The sequence below is a fragment of the Lithobates pipiens genome, unplaced genomic scaffold (genome assembly GCF_037356315.1).
Source record: "Lithobates pipiens isolate NorthernLeopardFrog02 unplaced genomic scaffold, aLitPip1_a1.2 Scaffold_3, whole genome shotgun sequence".
Taxonomy (NCBI): domain Eukaryota; kingdom Metazoa; phylum Chordata; class Amphibia; order Anura; family Ranidae; genus Lithobates; species Lithobates pipiens.
The window spans coordinates 271152404-271177150 of record NW_027507790.1 but is presented as its reverse complement, the minus strand read 5'-3'; the positions used below and the strand labels follow the sequence as shown (position 1 = coordinate 271177150).

Here is a 24747-nt window from a genome sequence, read left to right as displayed (position 1 = left end):
TCTTTTCCTTTAATCAATGATTGTAATATGCTGTGAATGTCCTCTTTGTCCTCATGCATGCTGGAAGTTTTTAAAGTTCCTTTTTTGTCCTTTAATGCATATTTGCCTTCACTAACTTCCCCAGCATGCTATCCTGGGCCAATACACACCTAGCCTAGTCACTTAACATTGAATTTTTTCAGCTCCATTGTAGTGCTTACCTTAAACACCCCCTAAATGTGTTTAAATGTTAATTTTGTCCTTAAATTCAGGCAGAGTGCCAGAGGTTTTTTTTGCCGGGGCCAAAAATCATTTGGAACCCTCCCTCCCCCCCAACCGCTTTGTCAACCGATCTGCTGACTTTGCCAAACACATGCACACTATACCTACCTCTTTTGTGCTCATATTTCTGTATGAATTCACCAAAGCATGTAGTGCAAGGGCCTGCCTGAATACTTTCGAATGATACTGTTTCAAGTTTTGTTCTCCTATTATCTTGATAGGTAATTGCAGAATGTAAAAATGTGCTTCAATTTGTACAGTGTGTATTCCTATTTTTGTATTATGACACTTCTTACCTGTCCAGTGGGCTGCCAATAGTGTAAGTAAGGAAGGCCTGGCTAAAGTAACACACAATATGTATGCATTCAGGTCTCAATGAAGTGGAAAGGGTTATCTGTCCAAAACATACCCCCCTAATTTTTTTTTACAATGAACCATCAAAGGGGATGAGAAATCTGATAAGTGGACCTTATATTTTTGTCTTTAAATACTTCTTAAAATAAATATTATACTGATGTTGGCCAATGTCTTTGTCTAATTTGCTTGCAATATTATGTGCAAAGTACTATTTTTTTGTTTTCTTGTTTGATTCCACAATTTCCTTCAATGCCACAGAAATGGCAGACTGTGGCTTCCAAAATTTGCCCAGCGATGGGACTTTCCCAACTGCAGAGGGGCAATTGATGGGAAACACGTCCACATCATACTATTATAACTATAGGGGGTTTAATAGTATAGTGATTGTATTTTATATTTTATTTGTATTTGTATGTGGCGGTGGGGAAGAATGGCCAGATGACGGTGGTTTGGGATTGCCACCTGCAGAAGACAACGTTGCTGGTCTACTGGTCGTCTTTGTCACTAATGAAGCATTTGGGCTTGGTGAACACCTGATGTGGCCATTCCCCATGAAGACCCTCACCCCGGACCAGAGGGTTTTTTTTTTGTTTTCAAAGGAGTTTATTGGAAGATAACAAACAAAATATAGCATACACTGTGGTGAAGCATAAATAGTTATACAAAGCAAAAGATGCAAATTATATAGCACATATCGTATATGTTCAACAATGAATGAACATCGCGGATAGGTAAAATAGTGATACGACTAAAACAACATGGATAACCTGAGAAGCAACTTTTGAGACAAGTAATACCACATGAATCCAAGGGAGAAGAATATTGGTGAAGAATCAGAAAAGACAAAAGAAAGGAATATAAGGAAAAGAAGAGAGGGTGACAGAATAGCAGAGCAAAATGAAGGAGAGACTAGCACAGTTAATAGAGAAGTCTAAAGGTAGACCAGGGTTTCCATTTAGCATCATATAAAGGGATAGAGTCATACAAAGTGTGGTGAATTTTTTCAACATGCATCATGAGGTCTATACGGGAGATAATCTGGGAAAATGACAAAGAGGGAGATTTCCAATTAAGTGCTATAGACCATAACATGGCCAGGCAGATCGAGTGGATCAAACATCTTAAATGTTTAGGGGCGTCTGGTGGAGCAACAAACAATAAGGCATGAGATACATCCAAGTCTATAGTATAACCAGCTACCTTATTGATCATATCAAAAAGCAAACCCCAGAACGGTTGAATACGGGCACAGTCCCAAAAAATGTGTTTAAATGAACCCGGACAGGGGCAACCCCTAAAACAGGTGGGGGAGGCCTGGGGAAACATGCGATGTAACCTTTGGGGCGTATAATACCATCTGGTGAGCAACTTAATAGCAGTTTCTCTAAGGGAGAGAGATTTAGAGCATTGGCGCATGTTCCTCCAGGCTCGGTCCCAATCCAGGGTGTCCTGATCCAATACAAGTTCACTTTCCCATTTGGCTCGGTATGGCAACTCTACAGTCTCAACCATAGAGGACAGGGATACGTAGAGGTCAGAGATAAGGCCCTTCTGTCTAGGAGCCGTGAGGCAAATATTCTCAAAGGAAAACCCTTGGGGACGGGAGTAGGGGCCAGGGTAATGTTGTGAGAAAAAATGGCGTATCTGCAGATAATGAAAGAATTCTGAATTCGGGATGGGATGAAGGGATTGTATTTCCTGAAATGAGGCAAAACGGGCACCCACCAGGAAATCCTTCAATGTGAGCAGGCCAAATTCAATCCAGATACGGAATGCGTCACTAGAATTATGAGCCGATATGAATCTAGGGTCACCTAAAAAAGAGACCCCAACCGGAGACCGGGGTGCTAAGCCGTATTTACTACCATACAAATGCCAGAGGCGCGTGGCATCCAAAACACAAAATTTTTTATGGATGTAAGGGCAATGCGGTATATATGGGGACCACATGACATTCGATAGAAGCAAGGGACGTATGGATTCCTGCTCAAACTGTACCCACGGTACCCTGGAGTTCCTGATTGACCATTGGGCCTGCTGGGAGAATCTGCTCGCCAAGTAATAAAGCCAAATTTGTGGGACACCCAGTCCGCCTCTGGAGGCAGAATGGTAAAGGACCGTTCTCACAAATCTGGGGGGTTTATCCTGCCAAATAAATCTATTAAGAATTGATTGAATGCGGTCTATATAGGATTTTGAGATCCTAATTGGAAGGGAACGAAAAGCATATAGTAAACGGGGGAGTATAACCATCTTAACAGCTGTTATGCGCCCTAGGAAGGAGATGTGAAGGCTAGACCAAGACTTCAAGGTAGACCTAATTTTAGTGAGCAACTGAGGGTAATTAGAGGAGAAGAGGAGTTTATAATCACTAGAGAGGGCTATACCTAAGTAAGAGAGGTGGGAGGGGGGCCAACGAAAGGAAAATGTCTGTTTGAGGTGAGACAGTTCCCGTGGGGGAATACCTATGGGAAGGGCTTCAGATTTGGATATATTGATGGACAATCCCGAAACAGTAGCAAATTTCGACAAGGACTCAAACAGATTGGGAAGGGATACTAAGGGGTTAGTCAGAAACATCAGGACGTCGTCTGCATACATACAGAATTTGCTAGTCATGGCTCCTGTCGAATATCCCGAGATATCTGGGTTGTTCAAAATGGCTATAGCTAGGGGTTCGAGAGCCAGGGCGAACAAAAGGGGGGATAAAGGGCACCCCTGCCTAGATCCCCTACCCACCTCAAAGAAGGCTGAGCAGCAGCCCGGAATTTTTATCCTAGTTTTGGGGTCTTTGTACAGGGAGTGGAAAGAGTGCAAAAACCCGCCGTGGAAGCCTAACCTCTGCAACACCCTAGTAAGGTAAGACCAAGAGACACTATCGAAGGCCTTCTGGATATCCAAACTGAGAAGCAGAAGGCTACGAGAGTGTATATTAGCATCCTGAATTATGTTAGTGGCCAATCTAATATTATCTGTGATTAACCTGTGGGGGATAAAACCAGATTGGAATGGGGAGATAAGGCGGGGAATTTGAAGGGCCAGTCTATCTGCAAGGATCCTACTAAATATTTTTAAATCATTATTCATGACCGAAATTGGTCTATAATTTTGGGGGAGCGTATGATTTTTGTGTGGTTTGGGGATCATGGACATCGTGGCAAGTAACATTTCCTCCGGGAAGCTACCACCCTTCATTACCCAGTTAAAGAAGTAGGCAAGCCTGGGGGCCAGAACCGTGGCAAATTTCTTATAGTAGACAGATGCAAAGCCGTCCGGGCCCGGAGCAGAACCCCTTTTTAGAGATTTGATTACATTCAAGACCTCCACCGTCGTGATAGGGGCGTTTAGACTCGACAATTGTGACTCAGACAGGGACGGCAGAGGCACTTCATCTAGCCATGAATCAATCTCCGAAGTCCTAACCGTCGGGTCCGGTGCCAACAGGGTAGCGTAAAATTTTTCAAAGATCGCTAAAACCTCCTTTGGGTGTGACGTGAGATGACCGTCCCTGGATGTCAGTTTGTAAACGTGTGTAGGTCTTTGGGAATGTTGCAGCTTACGTGCGAATCTTGAGGAAGCCGCACTCTCAGATAGGATATGATTTGCTTTCGCAAATCTAAGAGCTTTTTCAGTATTGTTAGTCAAAAGAGAGTCTAATTCTAAACGCTTACGGTCAATCTCTTGTCTAGTGGAATCTAAGTGTAGGGTGGAGGAGTTCTTATATAGGCGATCCAGTTCCTGTGTCAAGGTTAGAATTCTACCATTTAACAATTTTTTGCGGGCCGCTGAAATCGCAATCAGCTTACCCCTCATAACAGCCTTATGCGCTACCCAAACCGTGGAGGGGGACATCTCTGGTAAGTCATTAAGTGAAAAGTAATCCTCAATCGCCTCCGTCACAGTTGAAACTATATCAGATTCCGTCAAAAGGGACTCATTAAGTCGCCAAGTGTGAGATGCGGGGGATAATCTAATGAAAGTCGTGGTGAAGGCAGTAGCGTGGTGATCCGACCAGGCACAGGGATAGATGCGGCTCCGAGTAGAGTTGGCCAGAATAACAGGGGAGGCAAAAATATAATCCAACCGGGCTGAGCTATTATGTGGGTGGGAGTAGAATGTAAACTCCCGAACCCCCACATTATGCGCACGCCATGTATCAACCAGTTGATATTCTAACAAACCATGGGTAAGTGACTTGGGGAAGGCCCTAGAGAGGGGAGTGTGAGAGGAGCGGTCCAAGTTTGGATTAGCAACCAGGTTAAGATCCCCTCCAACAATCAGGTGTGATGAGTGAAACGAGGCTAGCGTAACAAAAAAGGATTTTAAAAAGGCAGCCGGGGCATCATTGGGGGCATAAACACTTGCGATAGTCAGTTCCCTGTTGTGTATCAAACCTTTGATAATAACATATCTACTATCAGCATCCTTAGATACGTTTCACCTCCATAGGAAAGGAGGAATGCAGGAAGATGGCTGCGCCCCTAGACTTAGAATGGTGCAAAGAGTAGAACGCCTGCGGGAAGTCCCTATGAAAGAATTTAGGGTGGGAGTTATGGGAGAAATGGGTTTCCTGAAGGAGGAGGACTTTAACATTTACTCCCTTGTAAAAATCAAACGCCTTGCGTCTCTTGATGGGGGAATTAAACCCCTTAACATTATGTGACATACACGTAATTGCCATGACTAAAAATGTGGGGGATAGGCACATGAAAAGCCCCAACCATCCTCAAATAGTCGGGAAAAGCAGAGTAGGGGGGACCAATCTGAGGGGGGTCAGATAAGGGCACAGCCATCAACCCGAAACTGAATACATATTCATACATTAAAGCCATATTAAGCACAAAAAAAATTACAGCGATAAATATAACACAATATGGATAGAGCATGTAGAAAAAGTGCTAAGCCAAACGGAGTAGAAGAGGAAGATGAGGGAAAAAAGAGGGAAAAAAGAAGATATAGAGAAGGCATAAAGAGCAGGGGGAAAAATTTCCCCAGGAAACCAGTACTCCGGAGCATCAACCAAGTCCAGAGCACATAGAGTCCAAGTACAGGAACATTTAACCAGGGGGTCAGGTTGGCAGGGGGACCGATGACCTTCAAAAAAACGAGCATCGGGGCCCAAGTCCCACTGGGAGACTTACAACCGGAGAAACAAAAGAAAACCCAAAGGTAACCACGAGACACCAAGGTCTCAGTCCCAGCGTGAGTCTGCAAAATGAAGTAGGTAAAACAAAAATGTATAAGAAAACTGCTGGGGGGGAGAAGCATGTCACTGCACCAAACGACAGTAGCAACCTGCCGCTGTTCCGGGAGAACAAGAAAAAAAAAAAAAAAAAATTAGGAGGGCATGTCTGCAACCGTTGCCAGCAAAAAAGTGTAGACAAGAGGGTGTGTAGAAGATAAGTGGGTCTCAACGAGGGCTTCTGCCGCCCAGTTCTCCAGCTCCATAACGAATCCGCCGTCCACCCCTCCGTGATGGTGGTGTTTGCCAGATGGGGGCCGGTCTAGGTGTCAGCGGGGGTCTACGAACCTCCATGGCTTCCAGAAGTCCCAGTTTGACTAGGAGGTCTTGTCCTTCATGAAGCGTAGACACCGAATAAGTGCTGCCATTATGTGGAACGATCAGCCTGAACGGGAAGCCCCACCTGTATCGAATCCGCGCGGATTGTAAGGCAGAAGTGACCTCTCTCAGTGAACGACGCCTTTCCAGGGTGGCGGGAGAGACATCTGGGAAGATTTGGATTTGGACATCATCCAAAAGAATGCGCGGTTGGTTCCTTGCTGCACGAAGAATTTCCTCCTTTACTAGGAAATCTTTGAGGCATAGAATGATATCCCTTGGTGGTTTGTCGGCCGGTGGCTTCGGACGAAGGGCTCGGTGAATACGATCGCATTTAAAAGCGACGGCTTCGTGTTCGGGTAGAAGCGATTTAAACAAGCGGATAACCGTCGGGATCAAGTCCACTTCTGTTTCCGGGATTCCCCGCAGACGAAGGTTGTTACGTCTGTTTCTATTGTCTAAGTCCTCGAGTTGCATTTGAATGGTAGTGAATGCAGAGGACAGATTGTCATGTTCCCTGCTCAATTCGTTGTGGGCTAAAGCAAGTTCGTCGTGCTTACTTTCAAGTTTCTCGGTTCTGGAGCCCAAAGCGGCAATCTCCTGCGATAGCACGTGGGACGTCTTGTGCAGCTCCGACTGAAATTTAGCCGCCATTTTATCGTACATGGCCTCGAGGCTGGCATCCAGATAGGCTTTAGAGAGGGAATTAGACTCACCAAGTCCGGTCAGCGGAGGTAAAGGGTCCGGGGAAGCCCGAGGCGTGGAGGACGGAGAGGTGGAGAGGCCGCCCTGGCCGGCGCCATCTTGAGACATCGCACCACTGTCCCTTGTCCGGAGAAGATAGTGGGTTAAAGTATGTTGGCTCGATTTACGGGCTTTCTTCTTTCGGGCAGACATGCACCGGGTTGAGGGGACCTGGGGGGTAGCAAAATCAAAGCCAGAAGGATGATATATAGCCCCCAGGGCGCTGATAAACTCCCGGTCCGTGCGGAGCTCTCACACTAGGCTGCCATCTCGCACAGCGCCGCGCATGCGCCCCCGACCAGAGGGTTTTTAACTACCAGCTCTGCCTATTCCTGACGCCAATTCACATGGCGGAATATAAACTAAACCATATAGTACTTGCATGCTGCATTATGCACAACTTTCTAAGGAGAAATGCTTCAAATTATGTTGCCACAATTGTGCCTGAGGCCGGATTGCCAGCTCAGTAAACCCTGACGGAACTGGAAGCTGGCCGTCCTGGCTTGCCCCTCCAAAGCGCCCACAAAGTTCGTCAAAAATATCTGGAATATTTTGCGGGTAAGGGATATGCCAGAAAATGTTTGAGAAACATTTTTAAAATACATTTTTATTTTAAACTGAAATAATATTTAATTTGATTTACTGCTTGTGTTTCTTTTAGCTGTCTCCTAGGTTCTCCAATGTGCTTTTCTTTTTGGCGGTTTTCTTCAATAGTGCAAATGTAATTTATTTGATACAGAAGGTGACAATCTCTTCTTCAGCTAACTATTATGTTGTGGGTCTGCTACACACACACACACACCTTGTTTCTGTTGTTAATGGATGTAATGCATTAATGATAAAAAACATCTTTTTCAACACCATGAATTGTTTTGAGTGCCTAAAATGGCCTGATGATGGTGCCAATTATAAAGCACTGTGTGGGTTATTTACTAAAAGCAAATACACTTTGCACTACAAGTGCATCTCCCCAATGAAGAAGTGTGCACTTGCACTTGTGAAATGAGTTTCTTCTTCCATATCATCCACATCACCTAAAATAAAAAAACACACCATGTATTATAAATGCAGGCACACATTTATTACCTGAAGCTGCGGTCTCAGACACTCACCTGTTGTGGTCACCATTTCAACCACGTCATGAGGTGTGGTCAGGTCGTGGTGTGGTGACTTCCCCTTCTTTAGGAGGTTTGGGGTCCCTGGTGTCCTCTGATGTCCCGAGTCTTTTATCCCCTATGTGAATAAAATAAAGGTATACTTAGCACACAGATATTTGAGGCAAGAAATAGGAATATGAAACATTGCTTGAAGTGTCATACAACTGTCTGTTTTGGCAGAGTTCCAAGCTCAAGACATGCTTTTTTTTCCTTTTCTTCTATCTGGAATACTTACCTTTCTTTGGTAAAGTTTCCCAAATTGAGATACCCCTAGTATCCACTGGAGCAACTGTGTGGGACACCCTAAAAAGGGTGTTCTTGTGTCCCACACTAGTGCTCCTGCATCCAGATGTGTAAACAGCTGCTGAGTGTCCTCTCCTTACCCTGAATCAAGTTTGCATTTCATTCTAGTTACAACCAAATCTAGACATCAAACTTCTTTTATTACAAATAGGCCTGAAAAAATGTAGTTAACCTGCTCCTGCAAAAAACATTGTATTAGTGAGCGAACAAACAATGTTTACTATGAACGATTACTGTGTTTAAATGCAATTTTAAACTGTAAAACAGCAAGGAAAAGCACATGGAGCAGCACAAAAGTAAAATAATAATAGGAACACAAGACAAAATACTTACTTTTTGCAGCACTCTCTTGAGTCTTCTGTACTGATCCTGCTCCCTCAATTTGAGGTCTGACCATCTTTTCCTCAGTTGATTCTTGGATCACCATTACCCAAAATTATTCTGCAGACTTTTCACAACTTTAGTCATGATTTTGGCCTTTCTCACATTTGGGTTACTATACGGTCCATATTTACCGTCGGCCCTCTTCAAGATGTCCACCATCTCCACCACCTCAGCAAAGCACATATTTGATGCCTTAAATCTCCTGGATCATGACGTTTGTGGCTCCAGGCTTTCATAATTGTTTCTCTTCTCTGCATGCACTTGCTCTGTCTCCGCCATGTGCTCTCCCACTGCTCCAAAAGAGAAGGGGCGGGGAATATACTAGAAAGAAGGTCAGGGGTGGGCAGAGTTTCACGCATGCGCAGTGTATATAAAGCGTAACACGCGTGCATCTTACGTACGATCTGTGAGTGGAGGACGGAGTAGCATAAGCGCCGATCGTGCTAACAAAGGTACCATTTTAACTTGGGGCATCAGTGGCCTATACTGCTTATAGATTGTGGCCTATATTGGGACAAGATTAGGAGACATTAGGGTTTGCCTTGTGTTGTGTCTTGCAGAGAAAATGGATAGATTCAACGATCATGACTTCCTCCCCAACTTTATTGATAAATACAGGGAGTTGCCCTGTCTCTGGAAGGTGAAACACCCTTTTTATAATAATAAAAAAAAGAGGAAGGCAGCACTGGATCAATCACTGGAATTGGTGAAGCCAGTGATTCCCACAGCAACCCTCCCAATTCAAAGTGCAAAATTGGTGGCCTAAGGAGCACATATAATAGGGAGAGCAAGAAGGTCCAGGATTCTATGATATCAGGAGAAGCAGCTGATGATGTTTAAGTTCCCAGGCTGTGGTACTACGAAAGAATGCAGTTTTTGTCAGACCAGACTGAAATCAGGCCATCACTTTCAACTCTTCCTTCCACTCTTCCTTCCACCTCAGATGAGGCTTCAGAAGTCCAACCTGGGCCTTCCACCCAGGAAGCTGTGGAGGAGACCAGCTTGAGCCAGGTATAGCATTGTTCAACATATTCCCTGCCAAAAATCAATGATGTTAACTAGATGTTATTATTGATCACTAATTTCAGAATTAACAAAGTGGTTTACATACCAATAGACAGTAGTAGCCAAAAAATATTGTGACAAGAATGACAAATGCTGGGGTCAGATGGATAGTCTTTTCTATTTGTTAACATTCAATTTGCAACAGTCATGAGCTCTAAATTGTGTGTCCCATTTTCATACATAGGAAAGTCTCAGCCAGGAGGAGGGCATGGAAAGTCTCAGCAAGTAGGAGGCCCTGGAAAGTGGCAGCCAGGAGGTGGCCGTGCCCAGTAGGCTGACCGAATCACACATTCCTCCCTTCCGCCTTACAACAAAGTGGCCCAGGAAGGGGAGTAACGTGGAGGAGCCGGTGCTTTCTTTGATTTGGCAGGCTACTGCGGCCCTCAGAAACACCCCCAATCTTCAAGAGGCCTGTGCCTGCATGACAGCCAGCATATTGCAGGAAATGGAGGTGGGCCAATGCCTCATTTGTGAGGAAGTCATGTATCAGGCCCTAAATAAGGGTGTGATGGGCAAACTCTAATGAAGTTGTTTTGCTGCTGATATCCACACAGAGTTCTGACAAACTGATTTCTTTATTATTATGATTTCTTTATTATTTCTCATGATCTCCTGAATAATCTTTTCTTTTCTTTTCTTTTTTTTTGCCAGATCTCCAGAATAATGTTGCTATTTTTTTTTTTTTTTATAGTGATCTCCTATATTTTTATTTTTTTATCAAGATCTCCTGATTTTTTTTTTTTATGTTTTTTTATAGTGATCTCCATAATTTTTTTTTTTACATTTTGTGTGTCAAGTTACCTACATACATTATTATCTTATATTTTTTAACCTTAAGGAGATTGGTTGGTGTTGGTGTCCCTTGTTAATTAGACATGGTCTTTTTGAAATGTACCTACCTACTCACAAACAAACTGTCCTTTTTGAACTAAAACACATAGCCAAATATTTGTGAAAAAAATAGAAAATAGACGTCTTAACAAAATAAAGAGGAAGGCAAAGCTGGATAAACTGTTTAAATTGGTGAAGCCTTTGTACCCCAGGGCAGACATCAATTATTTGACAGGCAAAATTAGTAGTCTGAGGAGTCCATTTAATAGGGAGCACAATACGGTCCAGGACTCTGAGTGATCGGCAGCAGCAGCAGATGACATGTATGTCCTGAGGCTGTGGTCTAACCACAGTCTGCGTCTTTTGCCAGACCAGATCAAACCCAGGTCTTCACACTCTTGTATTCCTTCCACACTTCCTTCCAGGCTGTGGCTGTGGTGTTGAAGATATGGCAGGAGGTTGAGGAGGAGCATGGTCCAACTCAAATACGTGACTTTTTTTTCTAGCATTCTAAAGAAGAAGAGAATGAGCTGCATTAAAAGATTAAAAAATGTGCAGCATGACCAGGCATGTACTGGCCATCGGGACTACAGGGAGTTTCCCGGTGGGCCGATGGCTCGGTGGGCTGCTTTCAGTGACAAAGTAATGGCTGAGCTGCTCGCCCTCAACTTCACGCAGTGATGTGAGAAAGATGAGAAAAATACAGAGGAGAATAAGTGAAATAATAAAAGAGGTTAGTGAGGACTCCTTATGTTATGCTACTTATGTTTTTTTGCACAATTGTGTATAGTTTTATATACTGTTTTTGTGCTTGTTTGCAAAATTAAAGTGGGCTGGTGTGGATGAAGTCCAGGGCCAAATTTTTGTCCCAGTCCAGCCCTAAGCATGATGAATGTGCTATGTCCATTAAAAACGCTAGCTTTACCAGACCGAGCGCTTCTGTCTTGTACTTAATTCAGAGCATGCATGGAATTTGTTGTGTCAGTATTGTGTACACACGCTCGGAATTTATGGCAACAGATTTTGTTGTCGGAAAATTTGAGATCCAGCTCTCAAATATCTGTTGTTGGAAATTCCAGCTGGAAATGTCCGATGGAGCCTACACATGGTCGGAACTTCTGACAGCAAGCTCACATCGAACATTTGTGGTCGGAAATTCCAATCGTGTGTATGCGGCATAACAGTACAGGAGACCTGGTTTTTCTCTGCTGCAGTTTGGACACACTTGCAGGTCTTATCCCTCCCCCAGACTGTGGCTGATACCAAGTAAAATGTCAGCACTTACACATGTAATGATGTACTATTCAGTACAGAGCTGCATTTGTGTCTTTTATATCTGTCTGGGGTTCAGATTTAAGACCTTTAAAACATACATAAGTCATAAACACATGAAAACAATATGAGTGGCCAATCCACAGCAGGACTTTAGTATATGAACCCTTTATTGTGCCCTGTGCTGGAGTTTGTAAAAAAAGGGAAATAACAGCACAGATTGTATGTGTGATGCTATAAAGAATAGTAACAGAACAATCGGGATTAAAGCGCACGTCACACTTTCCCCAAAACCTTCCCCCTGAGTTTTTATGTCCCATCTAGAACATTTATTTTATTTTTTTGTACACATTTTAAAATCTGCATTTTTTGGTTATAAAATGACCTAAATCGCCAGAACATAATATATTTTCTGAAGGCAGAGGCCTAGTAAAACAACAGTCAGAGTATTCTGACAGTGAAGAGTCCCACTTCCAGAATACAATGTCTCAAAAGGGAGGATTCCTCCATCTACCCGGATGAATGAAACAAAAATCATCCAAGGACAGCTGTAAAGTGATCACTGTTACAACTAGGGATGCACCGATACTATTTTTTCTATGAGTACCGATACTTTTTTTTTTAGTAATTGTCGATACTGATTACCGATACCTACTGCAACTGTGTTTTTGAAAAGTTAAATACAAATTAAATAAATAGGTTTTTTTTGTGCTTTTTCAATGTGAAATGTGTAAATATGGTAATATATATATATATATATATATATATATATATATATATATATATATATATATATATACAGAAGAAACAGAAAAATACAAAAAGAAACAATGTTTCTTTTTATTTTAGTGTTTTAACGATTGAGCAACGTTGTTGTTAATAAACATTGCCGGCTGTTATTCTTTTTCTTTTTTTATTTGACACCTCCAATTACTGGACTTCTTTAACACTTCAGCTATCAACAGAGGAGACCCACAGACAGCTCAAAGAACCAAGCCTGAAAGTACCGATATTTGTGCAAATACTCAGTATCGGCACCGATACCGATACTAGTATTGGTGCAACCCTAATTACAACAAAAAGAAAATGACAGATTGCTCCATCCATACAAACAGAGCAGATGGAGGAATACCCACATGTTCAGCTGTAAAGAAAAGACTCTTCCATCAACTTCTCCAACACCCTGACACTGTTATAGCTTGTCACTGTCACCCACCCCCTGACACTTTCAGATTGGCTTGCTTGTAAATAAAGAGACATTTCATATCCAATATATACATTTTTGTAAAGGAAGAGACATTTCATATCCAATATATACATTCTTATAATATTTCCATCACATGTATTTCTTACAATCTTTATTTTAAAATCAGATTTGTTGTTCTTTTTATGTCTCTCTGATCACTTTTTTCTCTCCATAGCAAGTAAGTTACATACCTGTATGTCTTTTCTTCAGGTGAATATTGATCTTCTTCTTTTGACCTCACAGTGAGCACTCCTCCAATGATCAAATCTCCATCCTGAAAATATTGGAACTCATCAAATACATCAGTAAAATGAAGGGTACAGGCCGGACTCTGCATTCCTGATCTCCAGAGTGTCATACATTGCTGGATCACACAGAACTGGAAGATGTAGGTAAATGATACACGCATAGCTCCGATCACTGGGTTCTTCTTTAATTAAAGCCTATAATTCTCCATTGTGACACAGATCTCTGCAGCATGGGTATCACAATGGCAATACAATGAGATGGCTTCTCTCCCCTCCTTTTATACAGTTCAGTACCATACATCTCTCTTTGTTCTCATTATACTGACATCATCTTCTATCTACTTTTAATTGTTTGTACAGGTAGTTTATTTGTGAATGGTTATTTTAACAACTCTAAACCAAGACATATAATTTATTTAAAATAAACTCCTATTCAGCAAGGATCAATGCTAAATATTATCATACGATTGAAATACACAGGTAGTACCAAATCTTTTTTTATAATGATTTCTGCTCACATTAACAATGCACATAACTGTTCTATATTGTTCTGACCCTGTAAAGTAAGCAAGGCCTGTAAAAGAAGACTGTCTTTACTTACCTTTTTTTTGGCCCCTACCTGCAAACATGTAATGAGGCTCAATGCTTCCGAGCATGCGTCAAATTGTTCCTGAGCATGTGTAGGAATTTGCTCATCGGAATTTGTACAGATGATTGGAATTTCCGATTGGAACTTTTTCCGACTGAAAAATTGACAACCTGCTCTCAATCTTTTGCTGGCCGAAATTCCACCAGTAAAAGTTCGATGGAGCATACACACGATCGCATTTTCCGGCCAAAAGCTCTCATCTGACTTTTGCTGGTGGAATTTCCGATTGTGTATGGGGCATTACAGTGTGTGAATACCTGCTTCTCCATGTCTTCTGTATTTACGCTCATGTAACTGTAATGACTTTGCATTTTTCTTTTCCTACAGTAATTTTTCTACATGGACTTCCTTTGGAATGGTGGCAGTAGTTCTACCAGAGTTTTCCCCTTGTATCAAGAAGGGGTAAAATATCTCCCTTGAAACTTCCCACTATATTTCCTGCTGTTTCCAGCATTCCAACACTTCTCCTCCTAACCTTCAACACTCCAACACTTCTCCTTCAGCACCCAAACACTCTTCCTCTTCATATTACACCTTTACCTCCTGCTGTCTTAGGGCATTCCACATGCCATGGACATGGAATGACCTTTTGTGCAAAATAATGGCACTGGCTTGAACTGTGGGTCAAAATAATGATGGTTGGGTACCTGCCATTGTGCAGTACAGGACACAGAAAAAGGGAGGAGGAAGAGAACGTGTGTACTAGAAATCCAAAAAATTACTGATATGTATCCTTGTGCAAGAAGAAAACAAAGAATGAGTAGTCCAAAGTACTAATTTTAATGTGTTCTAAAAAAAAAGAATTCCAAGTATAGCAGATAGTAGCAGATAGTGAAGAGGAAGTCAGTCATCTGTCAGATTCAGGCTCAGAATATGATCCTGTAGACGACAACGGCTCCATAACAGAAAGCTCTGATGATAGATTTGTGGTCCCTGCCAGGGTCAGGAGTACCAGACCCCGATCTTCTTCTGCTGTTGAGGTAAACGAACCTCAGGCCTTTCATATAGAGCAGAGAAGTACTAGCGCAGCTATTCCTTCTGGTGAACTGGCAAGCACCAGCGGTCTAGTACACCCTGGTTGTAGTAAAACCAGCGCTGCAGTAGCACGTGGTGACGTGGCGAGTCCCATAAGTGCAGTTCAAGCTGGTGAGGTGGCTAGCACAAGTAGTGTCCTGCTGCCACTAAGAAGAAAAAGACAGGCCCATCGTGCCCATAATGTCCTTCCTGCAGAATTTGCCGATCCTCCAATCCTAATTGGGAGCCCACCACTTCTGAAGCACCCGTACTTCCCCCATTCACTGGCCAATCCAGCATTCAGTTGATTTTACGTCACTTGATTTTTATTCGCTGTTTTTCACCGAAGAGCTCTATAGATCTATTGTGGACCAAAGCAATTTGTATGCTGGTCAGTACATCGCTGCTAATCCCCAGTCCGTCCTTGCCAGAGATTGAAAAAAAATTACGTCTTTCGAATTTAAGACCTTTCTGGGCCTAACCCTCGACATGGGCATAGTTAAAAAGAGTGAGTTGTAGTCATATTGGTCCACTGACCAAATTCACCATATGCCTGTGTTCTCTGCTTCCATGGCCAGGGCACGATATGAGCAGATTTTGCGGTTCATGCACTTAAACAACAATAAACTCTGTCGTCCTCGTGGAGACCCTGGATACAATTGGCTCTTCAAAATTCGGCCCCTCATAAAACACTTCAACAAATGTTTTGCAGATTTGTTTACTCCCCAACGAGTTGTCGGCATTGATGAGTCCCTGATTACGTTTTTCTGCCAGCTTGTCATTCAAACAGTATCTTCCCAGCAAGCGTGCCAGATACGGGGTCAAGATGTAAAAGCTCTGTGACAGGGCCACAGGCTATACATGTAGTTTTATGGTTTATGAGGGAACAGACAGTCACATAGAGCCAATAAACTGTCCTGACTACATAGGGAGCGCTGGCAAGATTGTGTGGGATTGTGTGGGACTAATTTAGAAAGGGATACCATTTGTATGTGGACAATGATTACACAAGCGTGCCACATTTTAGTCACTTGTTTGATCAACAGATTGGAGCATGTGGCACCATGTGATCTAATTGCTGGGGCTTTCCCCAGCGGCTTGTAGATTCCCGTCTCAGGCTGAGGGAGAGAGCCTGCTTGAAGTGTAATAACTTGCTCGCTGTGAAGTGGAGGGATAATAAGAATGTTTTAATTTTTCCTCCCTTCATGCAGACACGATGGTCCAAATTCCTACGGCGACTGGTGTCGTGGAGAAACCCCTCTGTGGTCACGAATATAACCAAAATATGGGAGGGGTGGACCTCAATGACCAGTTGTTGGTGCCATACCTAATTGCCCATAAGGCCAGACGCTGGTAAAAAAAGTGTCTGTATACTTATTTCAGAGCTCTTCTGTTTCCAGACAGTGCTCCACCTCACCTTCCCAAACAGACCAACCGAATGCAGTAAGCCGGCTGCATGAGAGACATTTTCTGTATGTCCTCCCAAGTACCTCTACCCAACGAGCCCCCTAAAGAAAATGTTGCATCTGTAGAAAGTGTGGATATAGGCGTGACTATTTTTGTCCCTCCTGTCCTGACAATACTGTTCTTTGCATTGGTGAATGTTTTGAACACTACCATACCCTAGTTGAGTATTAGCATAGGGTACAGCATTGCACAGACTAGGCACACTTTCACAGGGTCTCCCAAGATGCCATCGCATTTTGAGAGACCCAAACCTGGAACCGAACCGTTACAGTTACAGTTACAAATAAAAGTGTAAAAAAAAAACACACAAAAAAATAAATAAATAGTTGTTGTTTTATTGTTCTCTCTCTCTCTCTATTCTCTCTATATTGTTCTGCTCTATTTTACTGTATTCTATTCTGCAATATTTTATTGTGTTTTATTGTTAACCTTTTTCTTTGTTTTCAGGTATGCTATTCAGCTGCAGTGCAGATTTATTTATCTTGACAGCAACAGCGTTTGCTCCCACGATACATAAAGCCATGATTCCCGTGCTGTCAGAGGTGATTTCACCACCACAGTTAAAAAAAAAGCATATATGCCGAAGCATGGAGGCAGCAGGTGTGGAGGAGCGATTTTTCTCCTAACTTTTGGGGTGGATGCCCCCATGTTTCAGCTTATATATATTTTAGGCAAAGGTTGCGTTTAAAAATGTTTTATTTTTTACTATTTTTTTTTTGTATTTCCTTTGCTGGTATGGTAAGTCTTAGGCCGGGTACACACGAGAGGACTGTCTGTCCAACTTAGTCCGCTGAAACACATTTCAGCGGACAGTCCGCTCGTGTGTGGGCTTCAGCTGACTTTTTCAGCGGACAGTCTGGCGGTCTAAGTCTTTCGGAATTTCCGTAATATTGTCCGTCCAACTTGGGTTTCAGCGGACAGTCCGCTCGTGAGTAGGCAAGTTGGATGGACTAAGTATGGCGCATGCTCAGAAAAGATTTACACGGCCGAAGGTTGCATTGCAGTGTATTGGACGTCGTATTTCTAGTCCCGTCGTACGTGCTGTACACGTCATCGCACAAGCTTTCAACGGACTGTCTGCTCATCGTGTGTGGTCAAGTCCGTTCATTCAAAAGTAGGACGGACTGTCTGTCGGATTGTCTGACGGACTTAGTTGGCCAGACAGTCCCCCCGTGTGTACGCGGCCTTACTGTTATACTGTAATGTTACTTTGTTTAATTGTTAACCATAATTTGCTTAGCAGTTACCCCATTCGGCTGCAGCGGGGATTTATTTATATTGACAGCAACAGCGTTTGCTCCCATGATACTTAAAGCCGTGACTCCAGCGCTGTAGGAGGTGATTTCACCACCACAGTTAAAAACAAAATGGTGCATGTATGCCCATGATTAGAAGTGGGCGGATGAAGGGAGGTATTCTAATTGTGGGCATACCCACCGATCAATCTCTTTTTTCATTCAGCCCACAGGCTGCATGAAAAAAAGATTACAATATATGTCCAACAAGGACAAGCAACATACTGGTATGTTGCTGGACTTTGAGTGGTTAAACCAGAATGATGCCTCTGAGTTTAGGTATCATCTTGGTATCATTCTTTTCAGCCCGCAGGCTTTCATGTAAAAGCAATCCTAGTGGCTAATTAGCCTCTAGACTGCTTTTACAAGCAGTGGGAGAGAATGTCCCCCCCACACCATCTTCCATGGTTTTCTCTGGCTCTCCTGTCCCAACACGGAACCTGAGAATGCAGCCGGTGGTTCCACCAGTTTACCATAGAGCTGATCAGAGATCAGAAAAAAAGCAAAATAAATAATTAAAAAGAAGCAAAAAAAAAAAGCACCCCTGTCCCCCCTGCTCTCACGCAACGGTGAACGCAAGCATTGGTCTGGCGTCATATGTAAACAGCAATTTCACCATGCAAGAAGGTCAGATCGAGGGCAGTAATTTTAGCAGTAGACCTGCTCCATAAATCTAAAGTTGTAACCTGTAAAGGCTTTTAAAGGCTTTTAAAAATGTATAAAAAAACAAAAATATAATTGTGCGACCAAAGTAATAAAAATGGAGTGCAGCAGCCAGCATCAACAATGATTGGATTGTGTAAACGGAATTATAAACAAAAAAATGCAGCGCTACTAGACTATATCCCCTAAAAGATGTCTGTAGGGGAAAATAGCTCTACCAATTAATATCCAAAGTCAGAGGAATAAAAAATATATCAAAATGTGCACTGTGCAGCACCTTAAAGTGAACACACAAATAAAGTCTCTAAATAAACAGAGTAAATAGGTGCATAAAATATCAAATGGTGACGGAAATAGATAACACAGTCACTTTGCAGGTGCTCGGTGTATACCGTATTTATCGGCGTATAACACGCACCCCAAGTTTAGGAGGGCATTTTAAGGTAAAAAACTTTTAGGAGGGAAATTTAAGGAAAAAAAACTTACATTTAAATGCCCATCAATGCAGCCTTATCAGTGTAATCTGCAGCCTTGTCATGCAGCCTTGTCATGCAGCCTGTCCATCATTGCAGCCTGTCCATCATTGCAGCCTTGTCATGCAGCCTGTCCATCATTGCAGCCTTGTCCATCATTGCAGCCTTGTCCATCATTGCAGCCTTGTAATGCAGCCTTGTGCATCGTTGTCCCCTTGTCAGTGTTAATTTCAGATTTTATCTTTAAAAAGCAGTCTAGAGGCTAATTAGCCACTAGGATGGCTTTCGGCCGCCTTTGGCCATTCTCGCCAGCTTTCGGCCGCCTTCGGCCTTTCTCGGCAGCTTGCGGCCGCCTTCGCCCATTCTCGGCAGCTTTCGGGGGCCACCGAGAAGGGCCGAAGGTGGCTGATAGCCGCCCAGAGGCTCAAAAATCATGCAAAAATCGTGAAGGATCGGCGTATAACACACACCCGCGTGTTATACATCGATAAATGCGGTTTATCCCTTGTGACAATGCAAGAGCAATTATGTGCAATTTTTCTTCAAAGAAGGTATGCCAATTCATGCGATGAAACTCCGATATATGATAGGTATTAAATACTCTTACCGTCCAGTGGGGACCCACACACACTTAAGGTGGTGAATCGATCAAGCATGGGAGATGATCATCTCCAGTAAATCATCCAACCGATCGTCCAGGCAAGATGGTGGAGCATCAGATCTCATGTGAAAGGATGGACATCACAATTATCATTCCAAACTCACGTGCCAGTGCCGATGTAGTTGACCACACCACTGATGATATACAGGGAAAAAAGGAAAAGCCTCTATATAGAGCAGATCACTCCGATACAACAATATTTATTTAAAAGATAACAGCATAAAAAATTTAAAAAAACGGTCATTCGTACAATTAAGTACAGCCCGAATCAATACAAAAGCATGGTAAATCCAGTCAGCAGGCTATGTACCCGACATGTTTCGTATAATAAAACTTTGACTGGGGCATAAACATGCTGTTTGATCCCAAGCTATATATATATATATATCAAACATATAAATTAAATACATATGGATCAGCTGTTATTCCTAAAATGGTCCCACGCTGTGTCCAATCAAACAATTCACAAGTTGAATTGTAAAGTACATTGCTGACACAAAAATTTTCACCAATTAGCAATGCCAAAAGCCTCTATGTCACCACGTCAGCGCATCCGCATCATTACGATATCACCATGGAAGATATATGCGTTCCAAGCCTCGTTTTAAGCTTGCATATATTGAGTTAATTATGAGGAGGGCGTGTGTGGGTGACGCGGCAGGCATCGCATATCAGCAAATCAACTCCTAACCTCTAGCCTGGCATCATTAGGTCATCACGTTGTGCCGTCACGTAGTAGATGCAATCCAGGCCTCGTTTTTAGCTCCAATAAACGGAGGTAGATTTGAGTCAGACAGTGACACCAATGGAACAGTAAGGGAAAACGAAACCCCAGTGTCAAAAACAGACAAGGAGGAGCTAAACAACCCCAATCAAAAAGAAGGCTTGAACAAAAAAATAGGGGAAAATGCGGGAGAACTCCATCAACACCTAAAAAAATAGTACAGCAACAGGGACCATTTGAAAAAAAACATAGCCCGACATACATTTATAAAAAAACAACCAACCCAAATACCTAAAATGGATATTCCTCGTTCCAAGGCTAATATTTTAAAAAAAGAGAACAATCATCCTAACCTTATCCATTACATCCTACTATCAAATAGTAAGTAAGGATCAATCTTCGCGTAGAGAGTAAAAAAAAATTGAAAAAGTCAAGACTTATCGTATTTATTGGTGTCTAACACGTTTTGGCGTATAACACGCACCCCAAGTTTGGGAAGGAATTTAAAAGAAAAAAACTTTTAGGAGGGAAGTTTAAGGAAAAAACTTACATTTAAATACCCATCAATGCATCCTTGTCAGTGTCAATTGCAGCCTTGCATTGCAGCCTTGTCAGTCATTTGCAGCCTTGTCAGTCATTTGCAGCCTTGCATTGCAGCCTTGTCAGTCATTTGCAGCCTTGCATTGCAGCCTTGTCAGTCATTTGCAGCCTTCCATTGCAGCCTTGCCAGTCAATTACAGCCTTCCAGTGCAGCCTCGCCAGTCATTTGCAGCCTTGCCAGTCATTTGCAGCCTTGTCAGTCATTTTCAGTCTTGTCAGTGTGTTTGCCATTTAAATATGGCGCCGCCGAGATACAGAGCGGATGTCCTGTGCGTTCGGTAGTTCTCGGCTGTTCTCTGCGACTTTCGGATATTTTCGGCCGCACTCGGCCGTTCTCGGCTATTTTCAGCCACACTTGGCCCTTCTTGGCTTTCTGAGTGTGGCCGAAAATAGCAGAGAATGGCTGAAGATAGCCAAGAATGGCTGAAGATAGCCAAAAATTCCCTGAAGCCGCAGAGAGCAGCAGAAGGGGATAGCAACAGCGGGGGATCCGCGTATAACACGCACCCCGGATTTCCCCCAGATTTTAGGGGGGGAAAGTGCGTGTTATATGCCGATAAATACGGTATTAATAAAAGCATTGATATCCCAATCCTGGTTTAATCCATATGGAAAATAACTCTTAAGCTGATAAATCCAAAACATTTCGAACTTATAAACTCCCCTCACTTTAGACTCACCTCTCCAATGTGAGGTAAATCTATCAATAACTTGAAATTTGGTTCCAAAAGGGTTCCTACCATGAACTTGTAAATAGTGCTTAGGTACACTATGATTGGTGACTCCTGATTTAATATTAGCAATACGCTTGTTCACCCTAACAGAAAATGTTCTAATAGTGCGTCCGACATACTGCAATTTACACAGGCAAGTGATAAGGTATACGATAAATCGTGTTGTGCAGGTGGTGAATCACTTCATATGATAAATGGTAGATGTAGTAGTAGATGTAATATTATCAATCTTACTACAACACAATGCATTGTGTATACAAACTTTGCATTTTTTACAAGGATAGAAGCCCTTGGAGTCCTGCAAAAACAACGGCTTTGTAGGCGGCTTAACGACATTGGGGCAATACGACTTCTCAAAGAAGGAGCCCCCTATAAAAAACTCTGGCTTTATCTGGAAGAACTGGACCTAAATGTGGGCCATTCTTCAGGACGTTCCAGTGACGATTAAATATACTTTTGATCTGTTTAAATTGGATGGAAAATTTAGTCAGAAAGGACCATTTAAATTTATTATCGGGTACTTGTCTAGTTTGTACTTTAGTTAGGACAGACCTATCCAATAGCGACACCCGACGTATCTCCTCTTCAATAACATTAGACAAGTAACCCTTATCCACAAACCTAGTTTTTAAAACCTCAGCTTGTGTTAGAAAATCAGAAAGATCAGTACAGTTCCTTCTGATATGCAACAACTGGCTGCGTGGTACAGATTTAAGCCATGGACCAAAGTGGCAACTATCCGTTGGGATATACCCATTACAGTCAGTAGATTTAAAATAGATCTTAGTAACCAACCGGTGCTCTACAACAGAGATGTTTAAATCCAAAAAAGTGTATCTGAGTAGAACTGACTTAATAAGTCAAACTTATACCCATATCATTGAGGGTGACCATGAACTTGTGTAAGGATTCCTCATAACTAGGGATGAGCCGAACACCCCCGGTTCGGTTCGCACCAGAACTTTCGAACGGACCCCAAATTCGTACGAACTTTAGAACCCCATTGAAGTCTATGGGACTCGAACGTTCGAAATTAAAAGTGCTAATTTTAACGGCTAATATGCAAGATACTGTCCTAAAAAGGGTTTGGGGACCTGGCTCCTGCCCCGGGGGACATGGGTCAATCCCTAAAATGTTTTTAAAAATGGCCGTTTTGGCGGGAGCACTGATTTTAACCACTTGACCACTGGGCACTTAAACACCCTTAATAACAGACCAATTTTCAGCTTTCGGTGCTCTCACATTTTGAATGACAATTACTCAGTCATGCAACACTGGACCTATATGAAATTTTTGTACTTTTTTTCACACAAATGGAGCTTTCTTTTGGTGGTATTTAATCACCGCTCTTTTTTTATTTTTTGTGCTATAAAAGAAAAAATACAGAAAATTCTGTAAAAAAATGAATTTTTCTTAGTTTCTGTTATAAAATTTAGCAGATTAGTAATTTTTTCATCATAAATTTTGGCCAAAATTTATACTACTACATATCTTTGGTAAAAATAAGTACAAATTGGTGGATATTATTTGGTCTTTGTGAAAGTTATAGAGTCCACAAGCTATGGTGCCAATATCTGAAATTTTATCACACCTGAAGTACTGACGGCCTATTTCAATTCTTGAGACCCTAACATGCCAGAAAAGTACAAATACCCCCCAAATGACCCCTTTTTGGAAAGAAGACATTCCAAGGTATTTAGTAAGAGGCATGATGAGTTTTTTGAAGTTGTCATTTTTTCCCACAATTCTTTGCAAAATCAAGATTTTTTTTTACTTTTTTTTTTTTCACAAAATTGTCATATTATCAGTTTATTTCTCACACACAGCATATGCATACCACAAATTACACCCCAAAACACATTCTGCTATTACTCCCGAGTACGGCGATACGACATGTGTGAGACTTTTACACAGTGTGGCCACATACAGAGGCCTAACATGCAGGGAGTGCCATCAGGCGTTCTGGAGCACCCAGGACAATTCTGGCATTTCTCTCCTACATGTAAAAATCATCATTTATTTGCTAGAAAATTACATAGAATCCCAAAACATTATATATGTTTTTTTAGCAAACACCCTGGAGAATACAATGGTGGTCATTGCAACTTTTTATCTCGCAATTTTTTGAGTGTTGCAGGGTATTGCAGAGTTTTGCAGGGTGTTGCAGGGTATTGCAGAGTGTTGCAGGGTATTGCAGATTGTTGCAGGGTATTTCAGAGTGTTGCAGAGTGTTGCAGGGTATTGCAGAGTGTTGCAGGGTATTGCAGAGTGTTGCAGAGTGTTGCAGGGTATTGCAGAGTGTTGCAGGGTATTGCAGAGTGTTGCAGGGTGTTGCAGGGTATTGGCAGGTGTTACAGAGCATTGCAGAGTGTTGCAGGGTATTGGCGGGTGTTGCAGAGCATTGCAGAGTGTTGCAGGGTATTGCAGAGTGTTGCAGGGTATTGCAGAGTATTGCAGAGTATTGCAGAGTAATGGCAGGGAATTGAGAGGTTAATTTTTGGTGAGCAGCGATGTGGGCACTGCAGATGCAGCCCACAGCGCTGCTGACACCGATCTCTTCCCCTTCCGCTGTACCGATCGGTACAGAGAGGGGGAGGGAGGAACTTGTTTACAAGTGATCACTCCGTCATTTGACGGAGCGATCACGTGGTAAACGTCCGCGATGAGCGCCCGTTTACCGTGATCCGTGATGCTGTGGACCCGGCGGTCATGGATGCTCTCGAGTGAGCGCCCCAGGGGGCGCGCAAGAGCGGAATTCTGGGAGGACGTCATATGACTTCCCCCCAGAGTTAAACAACCGCCCTGTAGCCGTCATTCGGCTATGGGCCAGTTGTTAAGTGGTTAATGACAAAGTGAAAAAAAAAGTGAAATATTCCTTTAAATATGGTGCCTGGGGGGTGTCTGTAGTATGCCTGGAAAGTGCCACGTGTTTCCCGTGTTTAGAACAGTCCCTGCACAAAATGACATTAAACGGAAATAACATCATTTAAAACTGCTTGCGGTTTTAGTGTTATATCTGGTTCCTGCAATATGGTTGAA

At 42.5% G+C, this 24747-nt stretch overlaps 1 protein-coding gene across 1 annotated transcript in view; it reads right to left on the bottom strand.

Annotated features, from left to right (window-relative positions):
- The window catches only part of LOC143940039 (vomeronasal type-2 receptor 26-like), a 150559-nt gene extending 136918 nt beyond the window's left edge, over positions 1-13641 (bottom strand). Inside the window, exon 1 of the mRNA XM_077461087.1 lies at positions 13372-13641. Within this exon, the coding sequence (XP_077317213.1) occupies positions 13372-13589 (218 nt within the window). The 5' untranslated portion in view covers positions 13590-13641. The remainder of the gene's footprint in view (positions 1-13371) is intronic.
- Between the last annotated feature and the right edge of the window lie 11106 nt (positions 13642-24747).